The sequence below is a fragment of the Pithys albifrons genome, chromosome 27 (genome assembly GCF_047495875.1).
Source record: "Pithys albifrons albifrons isolate INPA30051 chromosome 27, PitAlb_v1, whole genome shotgun sequence".
In the NCBI taxonomy this organism is placed as follows: domain Eukaryota; kingdom Metazoa; phylum Chordata; class Aves; order Passeriformes; family Thamnophilidae; genus Pithys; species Pithys albifrons.
Window position 1 is genome coordinate 117,253 of NC_092484.1, and position 24,872 is coordinate 142,124.

Genomic DNA, 24,872 nt, shown 5'->3' on the forward strand with positions numbered 1-24,872 from the left:
GAGGTGCCCACCCTGGGCTGGTGCTGCCTCGCTCAGGGCCAGGCAGAGCTCAGAGCACCAGCCAGGACTCCCAGCCCGGGATTGCTGGGGTTGTGCCTCCCTCGAGGAACTCCAGGGATTTAATATTCTCTCCACTGCTTGGCACAGAAAGGAGCAGAGCACTTGGCTCCCAGCAGAGACTCTGGGGCTGTGTGAGCAGCTGCCGCTTCCTCCGCCCCCCAAGCACCGCCACGTCTCTTTCCAATAGTTTAATGAGTCGCTACATCTTACACTCATAATTATAAAAGAATAAGAATCCATAAAAATATTTTCTTTTCATAATACGCACTTAAAATACTCCAGGGCAAGTCAACGTGGTTCATTTGGGTGGGTTTTGTTTCTGTTTTCGTTTTGCCCCTGGCAGAACCCTTGGCTTGAGGGGGGGATGTGCTCCCCTGAGGTGTGATTGCTCAATCCCCCCTCCCCAGAACTGCAGTTCCTGTTGCCCAGGTCAATTAAAAACCAGGAGAGAGCATTTGCTGAGTAGATGGGCAAGGGGACCAGTCACTGACCCGCAGAGAACTGAAGCACAGCCATTTCAGTGCACATCTGAAAGCTCGGGGAAGGAGAAGGTGGGATCAGGAGGCAGCACAGAGAACAGAGGGAGGGAGGATTTGCATAAATATCATCCATCTTGTGTTGCAAAAACCCAAATGCTGCTGTGAGCTCTGGAGAGAGGCTCTGGTTGTAGCCAGCTGCCAGTGCTACCTGTTGGCACAACTCTGCGTGTGAGCGGCCATGAGAGGAAGGATCAGAGGATGCTGTTACCAGCCCCAGCCACTTCCTCCATCTGCTCAGCAAAATGAAACTGGAAAATAGACAAAAAGGAAAAAAAGGACTAGTGTTGCATGCTTCTGTAGAGCTGTCTTCACATCCCAGGGCTCCAGTGTGGCAGCAGGGCCAGGACACAGCTCGATCCCCGGGGTTAGCAGTGGGGGGTTCTCTCCTCCTCCTCCCACTCCTGGCTTAAGGCAGCTTCTGATTCGGCTCTTCTGCTTTCAACACAGGCACTGAGTTCTTGCAGGTGAGAGTGTGGGAACTGCACAGGGGCAGTGGAAAGGGAAAAGGACTGGGGAGAGAGAGATGGACACAAACCTCAGCCTCGGGAGACAGGCCACTGTCCATTGATTCCCAGGAGAGAGGAGTAGCAGCAAAAAAAGCATTGAACAGCCAGGCTGGAGGAGAGGAAGAGGACGAGCAGCCGAGCAGGGGCAGACCTCCAGCTTGGAAAGGTGAAAGAAGGTGGCACTGTCCAAAGGGAAGGTGCCCTCCAGCCCTCCCCTGGCGTGGGGGGACACCCAGCCCGCCATGGGCACGCCCTGTGCTCTGGGTTCGCCGGTGTTGGGGAGCAGGAGGGCTCAGGAGGGCTGAGGAGGGGGAGCTGTCAGTGTCCAGCTGGCAGAGGCTCGTGCTCTCAGAGGTATTCTTGTAGAAAGTGCAGCAGCGTGATTTCGTAGTGCTCTCCTGACTCAGGGCACCGAATACTGTGTCTCTCGTTGGGGTAGATCTGGGCAGGGGCAGAGACAGGGCAGGGGGTCACTGGCAGGGACACAACTCCCTCCCCTCAGCACTGTCCCCTCAGCCCAGTCCCCACTGGCACAAAGAGGTGCCAGGGAAGGTTTGGAGCACGAAGTCCTTCCCTCCCCTCAGCCCTGTTTCCCCAGTCCAGTCCCCATTGGCACAAAGAGGTGCCAGGGAAGGTTTGGAGCACAAAGCCCCTCCCTCCCCTCAGCCCTGTTTCCCCAGTCCAGTCCCCATTGGCACAAAGAGGTGCCAGGGAAGGTTTGGAGCACAAAGCCCCTCCCTCCCCTCAGCCCTGTTTCCCCAGTCCAGTCCCCACTGGCACAAAGAGGTGCCAGGGAAGGTTTGGAGCACAAAGCCCCTCCCTCCCCTCAGCACTGTCCCCTCAGCCCAGTCCCCACTGGCACAAAGAGGTGCCAGGGAAGGTTTGGAGCACACAGCCCCTCCCTCCCCTCAGCTCTGTTTCCCCAGCCCAGTCCCCACTGGGACTAAGAGGTGCCAGGGAGGGTCTGGAGCACCAATCCCTCCCTCACTGCAGCCACCTCTGCTGCCACCAGCCAAGTGGGACAGCAACAGCTCGTGGAGAAGGAAATTCCAGCCCCAGGGCAGCAGCCCTGCCTGCACATGCCACACCTGCCAGTGCTGGCACAGCCACAGTGCCACCTCCCGGCCTCCTCCCCAAGTCCAGCACCACCACAGGACGTGGCAGCCCCTGCCTCCACCTCCTGCTGCCCCCCAGCACACAGCAGGGAACGTTCTTTCCAGATTTATGGGACCTTCCCACTCCTACCTGCAGCTGGTAAGGTTTTCCAGCCCGGATTAGCTGCGATACCAGGAAGTTGGTGTGAAAAAAGTGCACATTTTCATCCAAAAAGCCATGGAGGATCAGCAAACGATTTGGCCTGGAAATGGGATAAGGGAGGATGATAAAGAGGATGAGAACCAGGATGACAGGTTGAGAAACCATCTAAAAGCTCTGCAGAGGGTCTGAGCAAAGAGTTGCCAGCTGGGCAAGCCAAGACTGAGCAGGAGCAGTGCCAGGCCATGGCTGTGGCCTCAACCCCTCCCTGGCAGAGGGGGCTGGGGTGCCACGGCCCAGCTGCTGCCACTGGCAGCGACCAACCACGGGAGTGCAACGGGATCAGAACCCATCTGTTCTTTGGGGACTGAGCAGAGGTGCCCCTGGTGGCCCCCAGCAGCAGCCAGAAGCAGGTTCTGGGCTGGCACTCACTCATTGGGAAGCTTTTCCACGTGTAATGCCACGGAGCCAGCCTCGTAGCCCTGCTGGTTGTTCTCGGGGATGTCCATGTACCGCTCGGTGTAGCCGGTGTCGTAGGCCATCCACACCGTGACAGGAGCACCTGCTATGGCAATCTGGCAAAGACACACAGCCTCAGTCACCACCTGCCAAACAGGGCAAGTGTTCCCTGTTTTCCTGAAGAGCCAGGGAAAAACAGGCTCTGGGCTGTTCTGTCACTCAGAGCAGGATTCTCCTTCAGCAAAGCCAAATAAAGCCCAGGTTCCTCCTCTTGTTGTTCCTCTTATGGTCACAAAAAGGCCAATTCCTGCACACCAGCACTAAAGGTTGCTCCTGTTCAAGGAGGGCTTGTGGAATGATTCAGAAAGTGTGCTGGGAACTTGGGAAGAGGACTGGGAATAGCACATCACTTATCCCATGGGATGGTAGGCCAAGCCTCCCACTGGCAGCCCCTGGGGAAGGAGTCCACCCCAGAGCCAGCCAGGCAGGAGCTGCAGCAGGACACAGGACTGGGGGCACCTCCACCTGTGCATCCCAAACAAGCCACAAAGCCAAGTCCAGCTGCCCAGAGTGACAGGAGCTGTGTGAGAGCCACCATCCCACAGTGACAGCCCCTGTCCAGACCCACCTTGAAGACGTTGGGTTTGCAGATGAGCCCCATGAGGGACAGGAAGCCGCCGTAGGACCAGCCGTGGATGGCGACGCGGCTCAGGTCGACGAACCCGTATTTTTCTGCTACATAATGTAAACCTTCCACCTGGTCCTCTATCTCCACCTGGCCCTAAAGGCAACGAGGAGGCTCATGTTAGTGGAGTTTCCAAATCTACAACTTCACACAGGAAACAAGCAGCCAACAGCCCCAGGAAGGACAAAAGGTCAGAGATTCATCAGCACGGGTGGGATGTTACCATTTGGTTTTTCAGGGCCCCTTCAAACTTGAGTCCTCGCTGGCACGAGCCCCTGCCATCAATCACCACCACGGCGTAGCCCAGCGATGCCAACGTGTTCAGCCGCAGGTACTTGATGCCTTTGAAGGAGTTATTCACCAGCTGCACCTGCACAGGGAGGCAAGAACAGTTCCAGAGCTGAGCAGTTGCCTTCCAGTACCTTCCTGTGCCTGTCCCACTGTGCAGGATCCTGAGCTATCAGAGCCATGGAAATCAAAATAAATGTTGGAAAAATCATCTGAGGAATGAAACAGAGGTCAGAACACAGGGATAAACTAAAAGAGAGTAGGTTTAGGTTAGGTATTAGGAGGAAGTTCTTTGCTGTCAGGGTGGGCAGGCCCTGGCACAGGTTCCCCAGAGTTATGGATGTCCCACCCCTGGAAGTGTTCAAGGCCAGGTTGGATGGGGTTTGGAGCAACTTGGTTTAGTGGAAGGTGTCCCTGCCCATGGCAGGGGGTGGAATGGGATGATATTTAAGTTCCCTTCCAACCCAAATCCTCCCATGAATCTGTGACAGTGCTCATTGCTAACCACAGTGTCAGTCTTGGTGCAGGACTGAGCTCCAGAGCTGTGCCCTGGGCAGGAGCCCCACCCCTGGCACCAGCAGTTCACCTGGATCATTACCTGAGGGCCTCCATACACAAAGAGCACCGTGGGATGTTTCTTCCCAGGCTGGACATCATGAGGTTTGTAGACCATTCCATAGAGCTCAACATCCGACTGAGTGCGGAAGTGGAAGATCTCCGGAGGGACATAATCAGGGGGACAACCTGCAGGAAGGTCACACCTGGCCATGAGGTGACTGGCAGCAGGTTCTGCCTCCCACCCCACCTGAACAAGCTGCTTCTGTTCAAACCTGACCCTGGGCAGGGCTTTTCAATACCAAACCACACCAAGCCTTAGCAAAGTCTCTCCCTGGGACACACAGAGTCTCTGCACAGGGAGGGAAAGAAGGGATCCCACAGGAAAACCTCACCAGCTGGGAATTCTCCAACAAGGAACTCTGTGCCACAACAGCAAAGTGTGGGAGTTAAGAACATGGATGGGAAGAACATTTGCAGGAGGGGTTCAGGTGCTGCTTTGAGCTGTTTCTAAACCTTCAAAGGCTGCAGCAGAGAATGGAGCAGCCACTGCACCCAGACACTTGTCCCTTCCCTCTTCAGACAAATCATGAACAAAAAACCACCCTGGAAGTGTCCAAGGCCAGGTTGGACAGGGCTTGGAGCAACCTGGGCTAGTGGAGGGCATCCCTTCCAGGAACTGGATGGGCTTTAAGGTCCCTCCCAACCCAAACCAGTCTGATTCCCCAGTAAAACCACACCTCTGTGGGTGTGCAAACCCTGCATCCTCGAGCACTGCTTTTGCCTAAAGTGTGAAACAAAAACACCTCAAAAGCCCACAGAGCAGCTCCTGGGCGAGCTGCCCATGAGAGATCTCCCACACAAGGTAACCCAACTCCTCTTCCCTTCTGAGTGAAGCTGCTCAGGCCACTCCCCTCCCTCCCACTGCTTTGTTTGCTGCTAGCAGAGTATCTCAGGTGAGGCAGCACTGCCACATTCCCCAGGACTTACTGGCTGCCTCCATCATGCTGGCCCAGAACTTGGGCTGCTTGTGGAGAGGGTCGTCATCGGAGCCGCTGAGCTTGTAGATGTGCACACAGGGGGGAGTGCTCACACTGCTGTAGTGGCTGATGAACATGTCAAAGTTCTGGCACAGGAGAGAGCAGAGTTAGGGGAATGAGGTCCTGCACCTCCCACAGCTCAGCAAGAGCTCCCACATCCCAAGCAGCCCTCAGGACTCATTCCTGGTCCACTCCCTGCCATCCCCACTTGGGTCCCTGTCAGTCAGGAGGTGAATCCAAGGAACAGACCTGGCTCATGGAGCAGCTGTGGGAGAAGCCTGGAGTGGTGAGTCGCATGATTTCTCCGGGGGACTCGTAGCTGACCACGTAGAGATGGTGCTCCAGAGGGGTGTCCTTTGTGCCTTGGAAGTACACCAGCTTGGTGGCCTCATTGACCCAGATCTGTGCAGAGCAGAGAGGGCTCAGTGACACTGGGGTGACAAGCTCTGCTCCTCTGCCTGCCCAAAGAGTCTGCCTAGGGGCAGAGAGCTCAGAACACACCCTGGGATGGGGTGCTGGGGATGAGAGGGGCCAGAGGACACCCCCAGCCCCTGGAGAACTGCACACAACCCAGTGCAGTGACAACACAGTCCTGCAGCTTATTAATGAGCATAGAAAGTTGGGCTTTGTTCTCCACTGGTGAAACGAGGAAGGTGCTGTGCTTAAATATGGCATCTTACAGACTCATGGAATCCTTTATGTTGGAAAAACCCTCCAAGATCACTGGGCCCAACCATTAACTCAGCACCACCATGTTCACCACTAAACCACGTCCCCAACTGCCACATCCACGTGTTTTTTGAACACTCCCAGGGGTGGTGACTCCAGCACTGCCCTGGGCAGCTGTGCCAGTGCCTGACAACCCTCCCAGAGGAACCATTTTCCTTAATCTCCAATCTAAACCTCCCCTGGTACAATGTGAGGCCGTGTCCTCTTGTCCTGTCACCCCTTACCTGGGGGAAGTGACCCCACCTGGCTCCAACCTCCTCCCACAGCATGGCTGGATTATAAAGGGACAGGAATATGGCTGGATTATAAGGGTACAGAAATATGGGTGGATTATAAAGGCACAGGAATATGGGTGGATTATAAGGGTACAGGAATATGGGTGGATTATAAAGGTCTAGGAATATGGGTGGATTATAAGGGTACAGGAATATGGCTGGATTATAAAGTCACAGGAATATGGCTGGATTATAAGGGTACAGGAATATGGCTGGATTATAAGGGCACAGGAATATGGGTGGATTATAAAGGCACAGGAATATGGGTGGATTATAAAGGCACAGGAATATGGGTGGATTATAAAGGCACAGGAATATGGGTGGATTATAAAGGCACAGGAATATGGGTGGATTATAAAGGCACAGGAATATGGGTGGATTATAAAGGTACAGGAATAATTTTCCCAGCAATCGTGATAAAAAATTTCTCATTTGTGGAAGGACCAGTCTAACACCTCTCAGCACCAAACTTTAAGACTCATTAAAATAGGTTTTCACTGTCCAGATAAAGCTGATTCTAAAAACCACCCAGCCAGTCAGGAACAGAGACAAAGCTTTTAAATACTGCATTGATCCACCAACAGTAACTGAACTGTTTTCCACCTCACAGTTTCCAAATGCTATTTCTGGCTAAGCCACAGTTTGAAGACCCCTGTGAACAGCAAAGGGAAAAAAATAGCCAACTCAATTGGGCAGGAAAAGCAGGCAGAGCCCTGTGGAGCAACAAATGCATCAAAATAATTGCTGCTAACACAATTTTAGCCATAACACACACAGGGAAGAGCTGTGGCCAAAATCAACAGCATGTACAGTGAGAATCCACATGGGGAGGGACAGCAGGTTAATTGCAGATTGAGGAAAAGCAGCAGAAACCAAAAGCTTGGAGCTGTTGATCTTTTAAAAAGCGAGAAGTGAAAATCCAGATTAATTGGAAATGAACAGACAAGGTCTTTATTTTGACAGAAATCACCTGGGAGCATTAAAGATCAGACCTAGAGTTAATTCCTGAAGCAAAAATGAAACTAGGTTTCTACAAGATTAATAAAAATTCATTTCTGGCTGTTCTGCAACCGACAACAGATACAGTTTCTCCATATTCTAAATTGCTTTATATTCCCAAGCTGCCTTTCTCCTAAAGGCTCTGCAGAGGGATCAGCTGGAGACCAAGAGTTCACTCTGAGTGCCAGGACACATTTCCACATTGCAAGAACTCATTGGAGTTAAAATGCCTCAGCAAAGGCAGCAATCCCAGGCTGCTCCACAAAATGGTTCTTTGTTGCTCTTAAACCTCAGATTTGTGTCCTTTTTTACGGCCTGACCCGCTCCTGGGATTTACCCAAGGAGCAATCTGAAGCCTGATTAAAAAGGCAATCAGATCCATGTGCACTGGCCCACAGCACTTCTGGGAGAGCAGAGGCAGCAATAAAGACAGAAACAAAATGAAGCCTAAGCAGTTCTAGCAGGTCCCAGGTGTAAGAGAGGACTCAGGCCAAGGCTGGGGCCAGACAACACAGAGCTGAGACACTGCAAGAGAACAGAAATACCTTCGATCCGTGTCTTGCCAGCACCTCCCACTCCCCACCAGTCAGGGCAACCTCCTCCTTGATGGGGCATTTGAAATCATCTGGAAGAAAGAGCAGGAGAAGAAGTAACTCCCTGCCCTCCCCAGAGCCCAGGGTTGGCAGTGAGGGGGATGGCCCCGAGGTGCAGCCCTTCCTTACCCTCAGTGTGCACGTGTGGCTGTGCCCAGTCGTGGCTGCCTGGCCTCAGCACTGCTGTCACCCTGTACAGGTGGCAGAAGCCCGTCTTGCACTCGTTGGCTCGGAGGAAGCAGAGCTCCTCCTCCTCTCCCTCGGGCTGGATGAAAGGGTAGAAGATATCGTGGACCTGGCACATGGGATGGAAGAGCTGTGAGTGACTTGAGTGAGACAGCAGAGACAAACCCAGGGGAGTCTCTGCTCAACTGCTTGGGATTTCCAAGGAAAGGAGGGGTGGGGAAAAGCAGGGAAAAGCCATTCCATACTTTCCTACTACCACAAAGAAACTTCAGGCCCGTGTACAGATCACGTGCTCTGGGCTTTCCATGGGTGTCACCAACACCAGCACCAGCCCTGCCTCTGATATTTCAGCCATACAAGTCCCACCAGTTGCTATTCCAACACCTTTGGAATGAACTTCAGGCCCCTTTGTCACTCAGAACCAAAATGCTGAGAGGCTGAAGTTTATTCCCTGTCCCTGAAGTGAATCACATACATAAAAAACTAAAATTTGAGGGATTAGGGTTGTTGATGCCTCAATTTAATGCCCATTTAATCTTGTAGTAAAACACCCCAAAAGTGCAGCAGTGTTGCATCTCAAAGTGCCACACTGTGCAAAAGCAGCTGTGCTCACCAGGAACTCTAAAGAATTAAATGAACAGTTCCAACTGCAAGGAGATGGCAGGACCCTCATCTCTTCCAGTGCTGAGGGCACAGAAATCCTCCTCATGGCTTTATCATGAATTAATCCATGAATTAACACCAAATCTGGGACTCCTGAGAGCAAGGCCTGAACTGGACACCCAGGCAAGAGGAGAATGGTGAAGGGAGGGGGAGGAAGGGGCAGCCTGTGCTCTCCCCCCAGCCCTGAGCCTCTCACATTTATCCACACATCAGTGGTTTCTTCATAGATGACAAATGGCTGGACATTTTCTGGCACAGTTTTGGCAAGTTCAGCACGTTGCTCCTCGTTTTCTGGGACTGGAATAAAGAGTGCTGGAGGCAGAAGGACGAGCTGCAGCCGCTGCTGAGGTCTGTCCAGGAACATGGCCCAGGCACTGCGGAGAGGGGTGGGAGGTGAACACCAGGACCACAGAATAAATGTCCCTTTTGAACACCCAGAACATGCACCCCTTTTTTCCCCCCTCTTGCTGGCAGAAAGGATCTGGGCATCTGCATGCAAAGCTTTTCTCATCATTGCTGCTTTCTAATCCCTTGGAAGCTCTGCCAACACACACACAGTGCCAGACAGCTCTGGTATGTCCCAGGGGTGTTGCTCAGACAAGTGTCTGACAGATTTGCCAGGGTCTGTTCCAAGGGAGCACCTCTAACAGAACCCTGTCTCCAGGACACAGCTCCTCCAGCAGGAAGCTGTTTGTGCCCCAGCTCTGAAGGGATCCCTCTCAAAGTGATCCATTTGCAGCTTCCTCCTCACACGCTGCACTGACAGGGAAAGGCAAGTGCCAAGTGAAGGAGTCACTTCAGTCTCAGCCTTGTTCCTCTTCAAGCAGAGTCCCTGGAAGTGGTGCTGCACTGCAGGCTCTCAGCATGACAGATGGCAAACCACTGCTGCACTGTGAGGCCACCCCAAGGCCTGGGAAGTGCATCAAGGGAAGTCTCCTCATTAAAGACAGACTTTGAAAAGGGCCAGTTCTCCCCCAGCACAGCAGCAGCCACCGATTCCAGGAACTGAGAGATTCTGCACATTCAGATAAGCTCTGGTGCAGAACATCACAACCACCTCTGGGATTACCTGCTGGAAAGCTCTCTGAATTTCCTTCCCAGAGCAGAGAATTAATGATGAGTTACAGAATGCCAACCTTCAAAGACAGCCAAGTCACCTTAACTTGATCTGCACAGACACTGGTTAACAGCCAAGCAGGATTTTGAGGGGAAAAAAATAAGAGCTTTAAAATCTCAAACCAATCAGACTGGGGGGAATTCTGGAACTCTTCAGGCAAGACTGTGGAGCAGCAGCCAGTCCCAGAGCAACCCTTCCCTTGCACACACTGCACGAAGGACATGGCACTGCAGAACCTGCTCACTGTCCTGTGACACATCAGTCTGTGATCACAAACTGGATCAATGAACAAAGATAAAACTTCCAGTACATTCCCATTTTCAGGAAAAACATTGTATTTGTGTTAAACATCTTCAACTCAAAGGAATTCCCCAGGAGTGCCTACTTAAGCATCAGTGTCATTTCCCTTTGTGGTTGTGACAAACCCCACAGATTGTCACTCTGCTCTTCGTTTGCTTCATTCCTACTTTTAGGATGTTACAGCACTGAAGAAACCAAATATTCATGTGCCATTTCTGGCACTCATGGATTTAAAACCAGGCCATGACTACACTGCAAAGCATGCTGAGGGTCTGCAACCAGAGAAGCCCTTGGGAATGTTAGTCTGGAGGGAAAAATGGACCTACTATTTGCCATCCCGGGTCCATCCGGCACGGGCAATGTACTCCACGGTGGGAAACAAGGCAGCAAAGGGTTGCACCAGCTCCTTGTCCTGAGCACACACCATCTGCAGCAAAGGGAAGGGCCAACACCACATCAGGCTGTGCCACAGCTCCTCAGCTCCTCCCAGGGGAGCTCAGGAGATGGGAGAGCAAGGAGGTTTAACCACTGGCCTGGTTTAACCAGTAAGGCTCAGGCCAGGAGAAGCAAAGCTTGCTACAAACAGTGGGAAGAGAAGGGAAAAAAACAGGCTTCAAAGCAAAATGATTTGGGCATTGAGCCACAGGAAAGGACACAGGCAGGGACTGAAGCCCAGGATCAGAGCAGGCTCCAGCCCTCCTGCCTAACATGGACAACGTGGTGTACCAGGATAACCCTTTTTCCCACTTCGCTCCCTGCTCCCAGATGAATCTCCACCAGAACATTTTGAAGTCTTTCTCTTTTAGACAAACACATTAGAGAACCAGGTGTTACAAGAGGATAAAACCCCAGATCATCCAGGATCTCTCAGAGACCTTGTTTCAGTTCTAGGGAGCTTCAGAGACAGTTCACCCTCCTGTGCAATGTCCCACCCCAGCTGTCATCACTTACCTTACCCTTGCTGTCTGTTTTAAATTCTGCCAGTTTTAATGTAATCTTGGGGTTTTTGCTGCCTGCAGAGAGGTGAAAGAACACCAAGATGATCCACCTGAACACTCCATGATTATACAAAATACATCTTCTAGAGAGGAACTGCCCCTGGTCCTACTGAAACTGGTGTGTGTGAATGTACAAATATCAACTATGTGTGTGAGCAAACACCATTGTCATCACAGAGTCATTCTGGGAAAGGCAACAGTTTGCTTTGCCTTGCCTGGTTGGCTGTGAATGTTCTCAGGAGAGCAAGGAAAGATGGGATTCAAAATGTATTCCAGGATATGCCATCAGATACATTCCATTTTCTCAGCAATCCTTTCATTTAGGCTGAACTTTAAATCCCAGTCCTTTCTTGCTGTAGTTTTTGGGCTCAGAGACTCAATTAGGCCTCAACATTTACAACCAGTTTCTACATCCTACTGAATACTCAGATTAATCATGCAAAGTTTATAGCACCAATTCCCCTGCTGCTGCCAGTGGGAGTCAAGAGCTGCACTCACCTGTCCTGGGGTACCGATAGGAATCTGTTTTTCTCTCCTCTAAGGCAGGGGAAGGAACATGAATTATCTCCACCTCTGACTCATCCACTTCCTCATACAAGATCCGCAGTGTTTTCAAGTCCTCTGGACCTGGGTCAGAGAGCAAGAATGTTTCCTACAGTGTTTCCCAGCTGTCTGTGGCTTGCCTGGGGTGCTGGTGCAGAGGGAACACCTGCAGAGCCACAGCTCACAGTGACCACCTGCAAATACTCCCCTGAGCACAACTGTAATCCCTTTAGTGGCTCATTCCTTCAGGGGATCTCCCCAGAAACAGCCCAAACCCAGGCCAAAGGAAAGCTGTGCCCAAAGCATCATTCCCAGCAGGAGGCAGCAGCCACAGTGGCAGGACTGGAGGAGCAGGACACTGACTGACCTTCTGTGGAAGCTGTGGGACACCACCAATAGCCCGTGAACCGGTCAAACTCCTCCTGAATGACAAAGGTGGCTACACCAGCAGACTTGGGGTCATCAAGAACATTGGATAAGCCTGGAGAGGAACAGAGAATCATAGAATCACAGAATCAGTTGGGTTGGTAGAGACCTCTGAGATTATCAAGTCCAATCCTTGATCCAACCCCACTGTGATCACCAGATCATGGCACTCAGTGCCACGGCCAATCTCAGGTTAAAAACCTCCAGGGATGGTGAATCCACCCCCTCTCTGGGCAGCCCATTCCAATCCCTGAGCACTCTCTCTGTAAAGAACTTCTTCCTGATACCCAACCTAAACCTCCCCTGGCAGAGCTTAAGCCCCTCTTGTCCTTCTGTTGGTTGCCTTAGAGCAGAGACCAATCCCCACCTGGCTACAACATCCTTTCAGGTAGAGAGAGCATTGGCATTTACATCTCCTTGGAAAAAGAAGAATATACTTAATAAGCCATAAAGAGATGTCTTTCTGGGCCACATTTCTCAGAAGAAACTTCCCTTTGGACCTGGCAGGAAGCAGCAGTTACCTTTATGGCAGTAAGTCATCCTCTTCTCCTCACCAGTCTCAATGTTTGCCACCCACAGATCGTTGTTATTAATGAAGGAAAAGAAGGCTGGGTCAGCAGGGCAGATCTTGGGGTCCATCCGTGGCCCTGAGCACTGAGTCTTGATCTCCAGAGGCTTCATTGGAGACACCTACAGCAACACACACAGAGCTTGGCACCAGCACAGCTCCCAGCAAAGCAGAGACACAGCACAGCCCCTGCAGAGGCAGCAAACGTGGCCCTGACAGGACACAAGAGAAACCACCACAACAAAACAGAGGCTGATATGGAGATGTGGACCTGTAAGAGCAGGTCCAGAGGAGGCCCCAGAGATGCTCCTGGGCTGGAGCTCCTCTGCTCTGGAGCCAGGCTGGGAGAGTTGGGGAGGTTACCTGGAGAGGAGAAGCTCCAGGGAGACCTGAGAGCCCCTTCCGGAGCCTAAAGAGGCTCCAGGAGAGCTGGAGAGGGACCTGGGACAAGGGATGTAGGGTCAGGACACAGGGAATGGCTTCCCACTGCCAGAGGGCAGGGTTAGATGGGATACTGGGGAGGAATTCCTCCCTGGGAGGGTGGGCAGGCCCTGGCACAGGTTGGGCAGAGAAGCTGTGGTTGCCCCATCCCTGGAAGTGTCCACGGGCAGGTTGGACAGGGCTTGGAGCAACCTGGGTTAGTGGAAGGTGTCCCTGCCCATGGCAGGGGGTGGGACTGGATGGGCTTTAAGGTCCCTTTCCAACCCAGTCCATTCTGGGATTCCATGTGCAGCCATCTCCCACCCAAAGCCCAGGACATCCCCAGGACCCCCCAGCCTCACCATGAAGCCATTCTTGCCCCCATCTCGACAGTGGAAGAGGCTGTTGCTGGCCTGGAAGAGGAACAGGCCACTCTCACTGTGGAAGTCGTACGATGTTATCCCAAAGACACCGAGGCGCTTGCGCTCCCTCAGGAGTTCCTCTTCTCTGGAATACATCCCATGGTGGGGGGTGGCCTGGAATGGAAGGTAAGGAAAAGCTGAGGGAACCTGCAAGGAGAGGAACCTCCACAGAACAGGAATGCTCCGAGCTGGGCACCAGCCAGTCTGTGAATGGCCCAAATGCAGCAGCCCAGCCCAAACCAGGCAGCAGTTTCCCTGTCTGGGGCAGAACTCCTGCACTCCAGGGACAGGTGTGGGCTCCAGGAGTCCTGGACCACCCCATCTCCCTCCACACAAGAGATGAACTGAGAATCTCTCAGTTCTGCAGTTGGCACTTCGGCATGAACTGAGAAGAGCTGCCCTTGTGCTGCTTATGCAAATCAGATGTAACCAATTAACTTAATGACGTTATCTACAGCCTTCACAAACAGTTTCCATGTCAGACACTGCAAACAAAAGCTCTTCCGGGGATCTTGAATTACCTGGAGGAGCTGCAGCCCAAAGGGGGCCAAGACAGCCAAACCCTTTCCACCAGGAACCTTTTGGGTAGGGCAGAAAGCCCAACCCTCCTCACCCTCATCAGTGTTTTCAGTGACACAGGACATTAAAACACTGAAATCAGGGAGGGGAAAATTCCCTCCCTTTCTGCCTCACAATAGGGTAGGGCAGAAGCAGCAATTTAAACTCAACTGTCCCAACTTTTTGAAAGCAGGAAAGATGAGAGGCACCAGAGAGATGTACCCACCCCAGCAGCCCCCAGTTTCCCCAGGCTCCTCCCCATTCCACCCACCTGGAAGTGATCCAGCATCTGTTTCCAGGACAGGAGCAGCAGGGCCTCCTTCCGTACCTTTTTGGGAATCTCTGAGTAAAGAAGGGAATTCTCTCTGCTACCATATGGCATTCCTATCAGGAGGACAAAAGCATCATCCTACTTAAGATTAGTTAGCCAGGACAAAGAGGACCAAGAGCAAATGCAAAAGGTCTGTCACCAGAGGGGCTGGGGCTGCCCAAAGCCTTTTACCCACATTCATTCCCAAGCAGCTCCCAGTTCAAACCCAGAATAACATCTGAACTATTTAAATTTAGATTTTCATTAATTTGGAATTTTCCCTAAGAAAGATTTAACACTGACCAACCTCTTCTTAAATTATCAGGTCCAACTTTCCTCTCTGTGTCCATCCAGCCCATGCCCCAGGACCAGTCCAAAAAGCACCACTCCCTCAATGGGTGACTCAACATCCCTCTGCACTTTTCTCATCCAGGGACCTCCTTCAGGCCAAGGGAGGAGAGGAAGAAAAGGTTTGGAAGCTCTGGAGAGCCCATTCAAATGTGAAACAGTATCCTACAGAGTCAAAAGACCTTGTCATTTTACATAAGCCTTTGACTGTGGTTATCAAATAAGCTCCTGGCCTTCATCCAACTTCCAAAACATCTATAAAATATCCTGACACACAGTTTTGGCAGCTCCAACACAAACAAAGACCATGAAACTGCCCTCTACGTCTGGTGTAGAGACTCCCTGGATCAGACACTCCCACAGGGAACTGTGCCCTGGTACTGCCTACTCTGCACATGCTCTGGGCAGAACAGAGAGATTTCTGAGCTGGCTGACCCAGCAGCAGTTACTTCAAATTAAAACTGAAATATTAATAAGTGCTCAGGAAGCAAAGCAATATGTGAGGATATAATCCTCAGAGACACAGGAACACCAAAGTGCTGAGCATGTGGTGTTTAACATAAGCAGCATCTGCCACGATGCAACAGAAAATCCTACGGGGAGGGCCCAGGAATGATTTAAGATGGTCAAACAGAGAAACTGCACAGAGGAACAAATGACTCTACACATGTGTTTGACACTCAGGCAACTGTGACCTGGACTTCCCTTCTCCTTACATTGGAACTTTCTCCAGTGACCTCAGCCTGACTACAATCAATTGGCATTTACAAGGAAAATACTGCCTTCCTCCCCCAAAGACATTTTACTTTGCTTCCAAGTGAAGAAAAGTATTCAGCCCTGCAGGAAAGTTCCTCAGGAGCCTCCATCCTGCCCCTCAGCACACAGTCCCTGACAGGATTCATGGAAGAACTTTAACATGGGGCAGTAACACCACGCTGAGTTAAACACTTCTGAGCTTTCAGGGTGCCCAGAGAAGCTGTGGCTGCCCCAGCCCTGGAGAGTCCAAGGCCAGGTTGGAGCAACCTGGGACAGTGGGAGGTGTCCCTGCCCATGGATGGGTTTTAAGGTCATTCCAGCCCAAACTATTCTGTGATTCCAAGATTTACTGGAATGGGCTCAGAGTATTTACCAGCACACATCAAAAGATGCTCATTCTGGCAGAAGAATCAGCATTTACCCTTTATGAGGAACACCTGAGAAGAGGTACCCTGGGATTACCTGGCTGATACTGCTCTTAAGTGATGGATCAATCACTCCTATGCCCTGCACAACTCCTTAAGGAAGGGAACACTGAAAAGACACTCGTGTATCCTCATTCTTGGTTCTGGCTCCTGGAACAGTCACACCCTGGCAGAACACCAACCACTCAGTAGATGGTTTGGTTGCCATTTCACACAACAGAACATTAAAATAATTAAAATTAGCCACTTAGTTCTTTAGTCATCGAGATAAAAATCAGCATCAAAGTGAATCTGAAATACATCCAGCTTTAAATCAAACCTCACTGTTCACACTCAACAAGAAAAATATGCCAACTCTGCACAGTGTCCTTGAGAGCAGCACTTGTGTCCCCAGAATTTATGAGGAGCACAAGTCAAGTCACTGGCACGCAGGAGCTGCTTAATGGCAAAACAAATCAGCCCCTCCAAACCAGCATTTGGTGTCCTACAGTGACCTACACTCAAACCCTGAGAAAATAGGAAAAAACAGCAGGGTCACTTCAGGGAAGCAGTTTTACATCAGGCAATTTCTTTCTTTACTGGCCCAGTAATGATCAGCTCATGCCCCAAAGCACAACAAACTCTTTATAGTCTATAAAGCTTCCCATGTTACCAACCACAAAATTATCCAGTTACTAAAATCCAACCACTCTGTCACTAATTACGTTGTGGCTCCAACTGTAACGAGGGACCTGCACAGCACATTCTGCTTTCCATCCTACTGTAAGGAAAGGGATATTTCCCTGCCAATGCCAGTAATAGCTCATTCCCACCTCATTTTTTATCTACTCCTCAAAGCATTCTACCTTCATGGCAGTTAATAAAGCAGCAGACACAGCCACCTGCCATGTAATACGCTGCAACATGTAATTAGTAATTAGTAATTAGTGACAGCGCCTTTCTTGGAGAGTCAGCCTGGTTAACGAAGCAAGTAGAGCCCATTCCTCCCAAGCTGCAGAGGCAGCAGAGAGGATGTTCCTCAGGCCCAGCACTTTCTCCTGCCCCATCACCTGGGTGACCCGGAACACAGGAGGGCAGCCCTGGGGTGGGCTGGGGTAGATCCTGCCAACCTCGAGCCACGTTGCTTCACTTCAGCTGCCCCATCCCACCAAAGGTGATCCCTGCCAGCCTCTTCCTCCCTGGCATCCCTGCCAGCCCCATTCCCAGTGCCCTGCCATCCTCCTCCCCCCTGGCAGCCCTGCCATCCCCATTCCCAGTGCCCTGCCATCCTCTTCCCCCCTGGCATCCCCGCCAGCCCCGTTCCCAGTGGCCCTGCCATCCTCCTGCCCCCTGCCAGCCCCATTCCCAGTGGACCTGCCATCCTCTTCCTCCCTGGCATCCCTGCCAGCCCCATTCCCAGTGCCCTGCCATCCTGTTCCTCCCCAGCATCCCCGCCAGCTCCATTCCCAGTGCCCTGCCATTCTCTTCCTCCCTGGCATCCCTGCCAGCCCCATTCCCAGGGCCCTGCCATCCTCTTCCTCCCTGGCATCCCCGCCAGCTCCATTCCCAGTGCCCTGCCATCCTCTTCCTCCCTGGCATCCCCGCCAGCCTTGTTCCCAGTGGCCCTGCCATCCTCCTGCCCCCTGCCAGCCCCGTTCCCAGTGGCCCTGCCATCCTCCTGCCCCCTGCCAGCCCCATTCCCAGTGGCCCTGCCATCCTCCTCCCCCCTGGCAGCCCTGCCAGCCCCATTCCCAGTGCCCTGCCATCCTCTTCCTCCCTGGCAGCCCTGCCAGCCCCATTCCCAGTGCCCTGCCATCCTCCTCCCCCCTGGCAGCCCTGCCATCCCCATTCCCAGTGCCCTGCCATCCTCCTCCCCCTGGCATCCCCGCCAGCCCCGTTCCCAGTGGCCCTGCCATCCTCCTGCCCCCTGCCAGCCCCATTCCCAGTGGCCCTGCCATCCTCCTGCCCCCTGGCATCCCTGCCAGCCCCGTTCCCAGTGGCCCTGCCATCCTCCTGCCCCCTGCCAGCCCCATTCCCAGTGCCCTGCCATCCTCCTCCCCCCTGCCAGCCCCGCCAGCCCCGTTCCCAGCCCCCCTGGCACGGGCAGGGGCTCACCCAGGTAGTAGAGGCGGTGGGAGTGCGGGCTGGACTCCTCGGTCTTGCGCACGAACTGGAAGTCGTGGGGCGCCTTGTTGACGATCATGCCCGAGTATTTCCTGCTGCTGTGGATGATGTCCCGCAGCCCATCCCAGGAATGCTTCTGCACCTGGAACTGCGCCGGCACATCCTCCATCTCCACCACCTCCGAGCTGTCCGACAGCGTGTCCACTGCAGTCATCCTCGTCCCCCCTTCAGAGCTGGGCAAAAAGCTGGGGCAGGGGTGGAGGGAGAGAGTTAAACCTTCAAATCAAACTCCCTCAGCTACAGATCCTCGGGGTCTCTGCACTCCAAGGTTACATTTTAAAGATACTGGAAGGGAAAGTCCATCTCCCATCCCCTCCTGAGTGCTGTGAATGAAGATATTCACCTCAGCAAACTCCCTCTCCCCAGAGTGGGACTAGAAATAAGCTGTCAAAGGAAGTACAAGCAGCAGCAAACAATCAGCTTGATTCAAAGGGAAATCCCTCCAGGAATGTCAGTGGGTAAGTCATCAAAGCCATGACCTATCATAAAGGCACATAAATTCTTGCCCTGGGAGACCTCAGGAGTGGAGTCCCCTTCCTGCCCTAAAGGGAAGGCTGCTCATCACTTGGAGAGAGGTTTACACCCAAGCACAGCAACTCACCTACCTGAGGAGCTACTGAGGCCAGGGATGAAGCAGGAGAGATGGAAAACCAGGAAGAAAACACAGCAATTGCTGTTCTAACAGAGAGGAGGCAGCAGGACCAGCCCCTGGTTGTGAGCTGAGAAAGGTGGCACACATTCCTCAGACATCTCCCAGCTAACAGGTATTGAGGGAGAGGACAGAAACTGCCTCCACAGGAACACAAATGTTAATTTGAGGTGGACCCACAGGCCTGCCCAAGGTCAGTGATGTCATCTAGTGCAAAGCAGGAGGACCAGGGAAACCAGTTTTTGATGCCTCATTGGAGAAGCAGGATGTCCCTCCATGAGGACATTTCAGCTCTTTGGGGGCACCTGGAAGAATGTTACAAAGAATTTCAGGGGAACTTCTATTTACTGAAAACAATTAGGGTGAAGAAATTTGCTCCATGGACACAGAATCAAGACAGGAAAGCAGGGACTAAGGATTGACAAAAAAATTAAAAAAAAAAGCCTTTTCCTCAGCAGCCCCAGGATTTCAGTTTCCAAATGAGATGGTTTTTGGGTGCTGCCTGTTTGGTCAGTGACCTGCACTGACAGAACAACTGCTGAGGTGCAGCTGTCAGAGGGGAGGATTAAGCAAGAATCACACAGAAAGCAAATCTCAAACAGACAGAGAGCAGGTAGAGATTGGAGGTTAGGAAGAAATTCTTCCCTGGGAGGGTGGGCAGGCCCTGGCACAGGGTGGGCAGAGCAGCTGTGGCTGCCCCAGCCCTGGGAGTGTCCCAGGCCAGGTTGGAGCCCCCTGGGACAGTGGGAGGTGTCCCTGCCCATGGCAGGGGTGACACTGGGTGGGCTCTGAGGTCCTTCCAACCCAAACCAGTCGATGACTCCCCAGAGTTTGCACCTTCTAACAAGCTCTGCAGAGGGAAGTTCTCACCTGGTTTGAAGTCTTATGCAACTACAGCAGGAGACAAGCAAAGCTAAACCCAAGTCCAGCTGGACATCCTTAAACTACAGACACTCAGTACAAAAGCTGCAAATGCAACATCTCCTCAAACTGCAAGTCCCTAAATTGTACAAAATGTGCAAATAAGTAACAGGAGAACAAGCTCCCAAAATAAATCTGTACCTACTGCCCAGCAGTAAATCCACAGCTTGAAAACAGATAATAAAGAGGAGTATTTTCCACTCAAAGCCAGGCAGGAAGCCCAAGTGAAACCACAAAAGAGAATGTGATGGGATGTTCCAAGACTGTGAGTGTGTCTGTGGCCTCTGCCTGTACCCAGGGCCTGCAGCTGAAATCACAGCTGAGGGCAAAGTGTGGCCTGTCAGAAACACATGACAGGAAGGCCACTAAAATCCACCAACTGGGTGCAATTCTCCCAACCCAATCCCACAGCAGGTCAGTTCAGCCAATTAAAATCATCTGGCTTTGGCTGAAGATGCTGGACCCTGGGGTTGCTCTCACCCAGCCCAGGAATTCATCTTGCTCAGCCAGGCTGAGCCCTCACAAGGAAAAGTTTAACCTTCAGGGGCTCCAACCAGTCCACACATACTGGGATACTGGGAACTGTCCCAGAAGGAGCCCCTTCCAAACTGTCCTGCCACGATTTTAGGGTGTGAACAGCTTGGTACTGTTCCCATCCTGGTGATTTGGACAAGAAAACAGAGTGGAGTAGTGGGATAAGCACAAAGTGAGGTGGAAGTGTTGGGAATTCCCACTGGCACAGCTGGAGTGTGGCAGTCTCAGAAAATCACAGAATCATGGAATGGTTTGGACTGGAAAGCACATTAAATATCATTTAGTTCCAAGTCTCTGCCACAGGCAAGGACACCTTCCATTAGAAGGGAAAAAACCCTAAAATGTAGGTCCTGACATGATAGAGAATAAAGAGAAACTGGGAAAAACCACAACCAGTATTTGGCAACAGTGAGTAAAAAAGTAAAAGGAGTAATTTATCTCAGAGTGGATTTTGGGATTACACTATTCAAAGGTGAGCTGGATCAAGACACCAATTATTAAGCATTTTAGGCAGCAAAAGCACATCTGACATTCACACCTTGCTGAAAAACCCTTTTCCTCACACTCAGGCAAGGATTTGGATGATTCAGGGTTGCTGCAGGAACCTGTTCTCCCCAGTCCCCAAAACAAATGCCTTTTGTGCCCTGCCAGTGGGAGGGATGAGGCATCCAAGCCCTGCTCTGGGGGAAGGGGTTAGGCTGGAGAGAACCAGCAAGCCCAGGTGGGAAATGAGCACAAGAAAAACTGTCAAGCTTGGGATTGGGAGTGAGCGAAACAATTTATTGTCCTGAGTCACTTCCTGACTCACAGATCCTGATACAGCTCCCTGGGCAGGGCTGGGCAGCTGTACAGGGAGTTTTCAGAGGTGTCCTCCCCTCCAGAGCTGCTCCTTCCCTGTCCCACACACCAGGAAGGCCTGGCAGGGACCTCACACGTACCTTCTCCAACCTCCTGCAGTCTCGTTTTCCAGGCGAAGCCTCTTTATCTTCTGCATGAACTGCTCAGAGAGCTGGGCAGGACAGGAAACTGGGAAGGAAAAGGGGGGGAAGGAAATGTCACAGAACTGCTGTAGAAAAGCATCCTCCACAGGTCACATTTCCAGCTGAGCACAAATAAATCCCTGCTTTTCAATCCTTGGTCCAAACCTGCTCTGCCAGAGCATGCTGGATGTGAACAGCCCTGATAAATCTGTGGGTTCTTCTCCTGAACAGAGGGCCCACTGAACTCTGGCTGTGCCTCTTTCTTCCCTAAAAATTCTCCTTAAAATGCCAGAATCCTCAGTGCTGAACCTTTCTGTCCTTCCTTTCCTCAAATCCTGACATTGTTGCAAGTATCAGGCACTGAAAACTGAGAAAACAGAGGTCTGGTCCCTACCCTGAGAGGCAAAGAGTCAAACAAAGGACACACCACAAGGGGCAGCCAGAGGGTCACAGCCCCACCTGGGACACAAAACCACATTTATTTTCCAAGCCTGGCTGCAGCTGCCCTGGCCCAGCCTGCTGCCACACACATCTTCCATAAAAAGGTGCTCCCCTGTCCTCCTCTCTCCCCAAGCACAAAGACCTTCAGCTCTGAATCCCAGACACACTCAAGCCCCACCACTGCCCTTGGCTGAGGCTCCTGCTCTCCCCAAAAAGAGCCATTTCTCCACCAAAACTGCACTCACGGGGGATCAGGAGAGACAAAGCATCACAAAGAAACTCCTGAGCTGCAGAGGAGAGCAGGGAGGGAGGGACAGCAGCAGCAGCATCCAGCAATTCCAGGGCTGGTTTTGATGCAGGCGTGAAGGGCAGCGGGAGGGATGCTCAGGAATGCTGAGTAACCTGCTCCGAGCTCGCAGCTGACCCTGCCTCGAGCAGGGCTTGGATCAGCGGCTCCCGAGGCCCTTCCAGCCTCGGTGATTCCGCGATTTTACCGATTCACACCAACAGCGGAACCCCCACCCTGCCCGGCCCAGGGAGCCAAGGGACAGTAACACCCCAAAGCCGCAGGGAGAAAGAACCCGAAAGGAAGAGGCAGGAGAGAGCAGGACCCTGCGGGAACCACCAGCACAGCCTGGCAGCGACAGCCAGAGGGGCCGGGGCACCCACAGCAGCCCTGAGTGTCCCCGCGGGGTCTGCGGCCTCGAGATCCCCTCCCCAGGAGTCACAGCCCCCGAGGGTGGGACAGACCCCTGGGGATTCCTGCGGGGGCAGCAATGGGGGCTGTCCCTGTGAGCCCTCCCGGGAGCGACCCCTGGGCACGGGGCAGGGCTGGGGCACAGGCACGGAGCACCCCGGCTCCGTCCCGAGGGGAATGGAATGGAATGGAATGGGCGCGGGCAGCCCCGGGACACGCTCACACAACCCCCCGAGGGCACCGGGTCCCCCCGGCACCCCAACCCCGCAACCCCCGGGGGGCACCGGGCGAGCAAACCCCCCTTGGCAGGGCCAGCCCCGCGGGGAGGGCACGGCCCACGGTGGGGACGAATGTGTCCCCTCGGGTACCCCCAGCCGGGCCGGGCCGGACCGGACGCGGCCCACAGAGGGCATAGACCCCCTCCCGGCGGCCCGGCCGCCCCTCCTTCCCTCCCTCCCGGCCCCTGCTCACTCACCGCGGGGCGCGGCCCCTCGCCGTGGCGGGCGGGGCGGGGCGGGGGCGGCCGTGCCGGGGCGGAGGGAGGGCGGGAGGGAGGAAGGGAGGGAGGGACGGGGGCGGCGGCGCCGTCAGAGCCGCTCCATGGCCCCGGAAACGGCGGCGCGGGGGCGGCGCGGCCTCGGCGCGACCCTTCACCCGGCGGCGGAAGCGGCGGGAGCGCGGGAGGGCCGGGCGGGGCGGGGCGGGGCGGATCCACTGCGGCCCGCCCGGGGGGGGGGATGCCCGCGGGACACGGGGCGGGGCGGGGACAGCGCGGGATCGGTGGCGCCGGGAGGGGCCCGCGGGGCTGTGGAGCGCGGCCCGGGGTGCTGCCCGTGATGCTGCCCCGCTGTGTGCACCGGAGCGCGGCGCTGCCGCTGTGCCTCGGCGCCCCGAGCGGCGGCGGCTCCCCCCGCGCGTGGGTGGGTGGGCAGCCCCGGCAGTGCCGGCAGCGCCGCGCGGCGGAGGGAGCGGGAACGGGAGCGGGAACGGGAGCGGGAACGGCAGCGGGAACGGCAGCGGGAACGGCAGCGGGAACGGGAGCGGTTCTGAACCCATTGCCCTCACAGACACCGGGCCGAGCACCCATTGCCCTCACAGACACCGGGCTGAGCGCCCATTGCCCTCACACACAGCACTGGGCGCCCATTGCCCTCACACAGACACAGCACTGAGCGCCCATTGCCCTCACACAGACACAGCACTGAGCACCCATTGCCCTCACACAGACACGGGAACGGCTCCGAGCGCCCATTGCCCTCACACAGACACGGGGCTGAGCCATTAGGAACTGCACTGAGCGCCCATTGCCCTCACAGAGACACGGGAACTGCACTGAGCGCCCATTGCCCTCACACACAAACAGCATTGAGCGCCCATTGCCCTCACACACAAACAGCATTGAGCGGCCATTGCCCTCACACAGCACTGAGCACCCATTGCCCTCACACAGACGCCGGGCTGAGCGCCCATTGCCCTCACACAGACACGGGGCTGAGCACCCATTGCCCTCACACAGACACGGGAACGGCTCCGAGCGCTCATTGCCCTCACACAGACACGGGGCTGAGCCATTAGGAACTGCACTGAGCGCCCATTGCCCTCACACAGACACGGGAACTGCACTGAGCGCCCATTGCCCTCACACACAGCACTGAGCACCCATTGCCCTCAGACACGGGAACTGCACTGAGCGCCCATTGCCCTCACACAGACACGGGAACTGCACTGAGCGCCCATTGCCCTCACACACAGCACTGAGCACCCATTGCTCTCACACAGACACGGGAACTGCACTGAGCGCCCATTGCCCTCACACACAGCACTGAGCACCCATTGCTCTCACACAGACACGGGAACGGCTCCGAGCGCCCATTGCCCTCACACAGACACGGGAACGGCTCCGAGCGCCCATTGCCCTCACACAGACACGGGAACGGCTCCGAGCGCCCATTGCCCTCACACAGACACGGGAACGGCTCCGAGCGCCCATTGCCCTCACACAGACACAGCACTGAGCACCCATTGCCCTCACACAGACACCGGGCTGAGCACCCATTGCTCTCACACAGACACGGGAACGGCTCCGAGCGCCCATTGCCCTCACACACAAAGAGCATTGAGCACCCATTGCCCTCACACACAGCACTGAGCGCCCATTGCTCTCACACAGACACGGGAACGGCACTGAGCGCCCATTGCCCTCACAGACACAGCACTGAGCGCCCATTGCCCTCACACAGACACGGGAACGGCATTGAGCGCCCATTGCCCTCACACACAGCACTGAGCACCCATTTTCCTCACACAGACACCGGGCTGAGCACCCATTGCCCTCACACAGACACGGGAACGGCTCCGAGCACCCATTGCCCTCACACAGACACGGGGCTGAGCCATTAGGAACTGCACTGAGCGCCCACTGCCCTCACACAGACACGGGAACTGCACTGAGCGCCCATTGCCCT

At 54.0% G+C, this 24,872-nt stretch overlaps 2 protein-coding genes across 3 annotated transcripts; both read right to left on the minus strand.

Annotated features, from left to right (window-relative positions):
• Positions 1-235: 235 nt before the first annotated feature.
• Positions 236-23,052, minus strand: DPP9 (dipeptidyl peptidase 9). Of its 2 annotated transcripts, none has more exons than XM_071578221.1 (21): positions 22,883-23,052; positions 21,228-21,315; positions 18,117-18,370; positions 14,455-14,567; positions 13,566-13,739; positions 12,737-12,905; positions 12,157-12,270; positions 11,745-11,873; positions 11,200-11,261; positions 10,575-10,675; positions 9,028-9,205; positions 8,112-8,277; positions 7,935-8,014; positions 5,636-5,788; positions 5,337-5,472; positions 4,390-4,535; positions 3,727-3,873; positions 3,447-3,599; positions 2,792-2,934; positions 2,351-2,462; positions 236-1,546 (listed from the first exon to the last, which is right to left on the minus strand). In XM_071578221.1, the coding sequence occupies exons 2-21, from the start codon at positions 21,281-21,283 to the stop codon at positions 1,454-1,456; spliced, it is 2,679 nt and encodes an 892-aa protein (XP_071434322.1). In that variant the 5' UTR covers positions 21,284-21,315; positions 22,883-23,052; the 3' UTR covers positions 236-1,453. The 2 variants fall into 2 exon arrangements, with proteins under 2 accessions (XP_071434322.1, XP_071434323.1); XM_071578222.1 differs by lacking the exon at positions 22,883-23,052 and adding an exon at positions 21,956-22,234.
• Positions 22,879-23,463, minus strand: LOC139683068 (uncharacterized). The gene has a single exon (XM_071577819.1). The coding sequence runs from the start codon at positions 23,461-23,463 to the stop codon at positions 22,879-22,881; it is 585 nt and encodes a 194-aa protein (XP_071433920.1).
• Between the last annotated feature and the right edge of the window lie 1,409 nt (positions 23,464-24,872).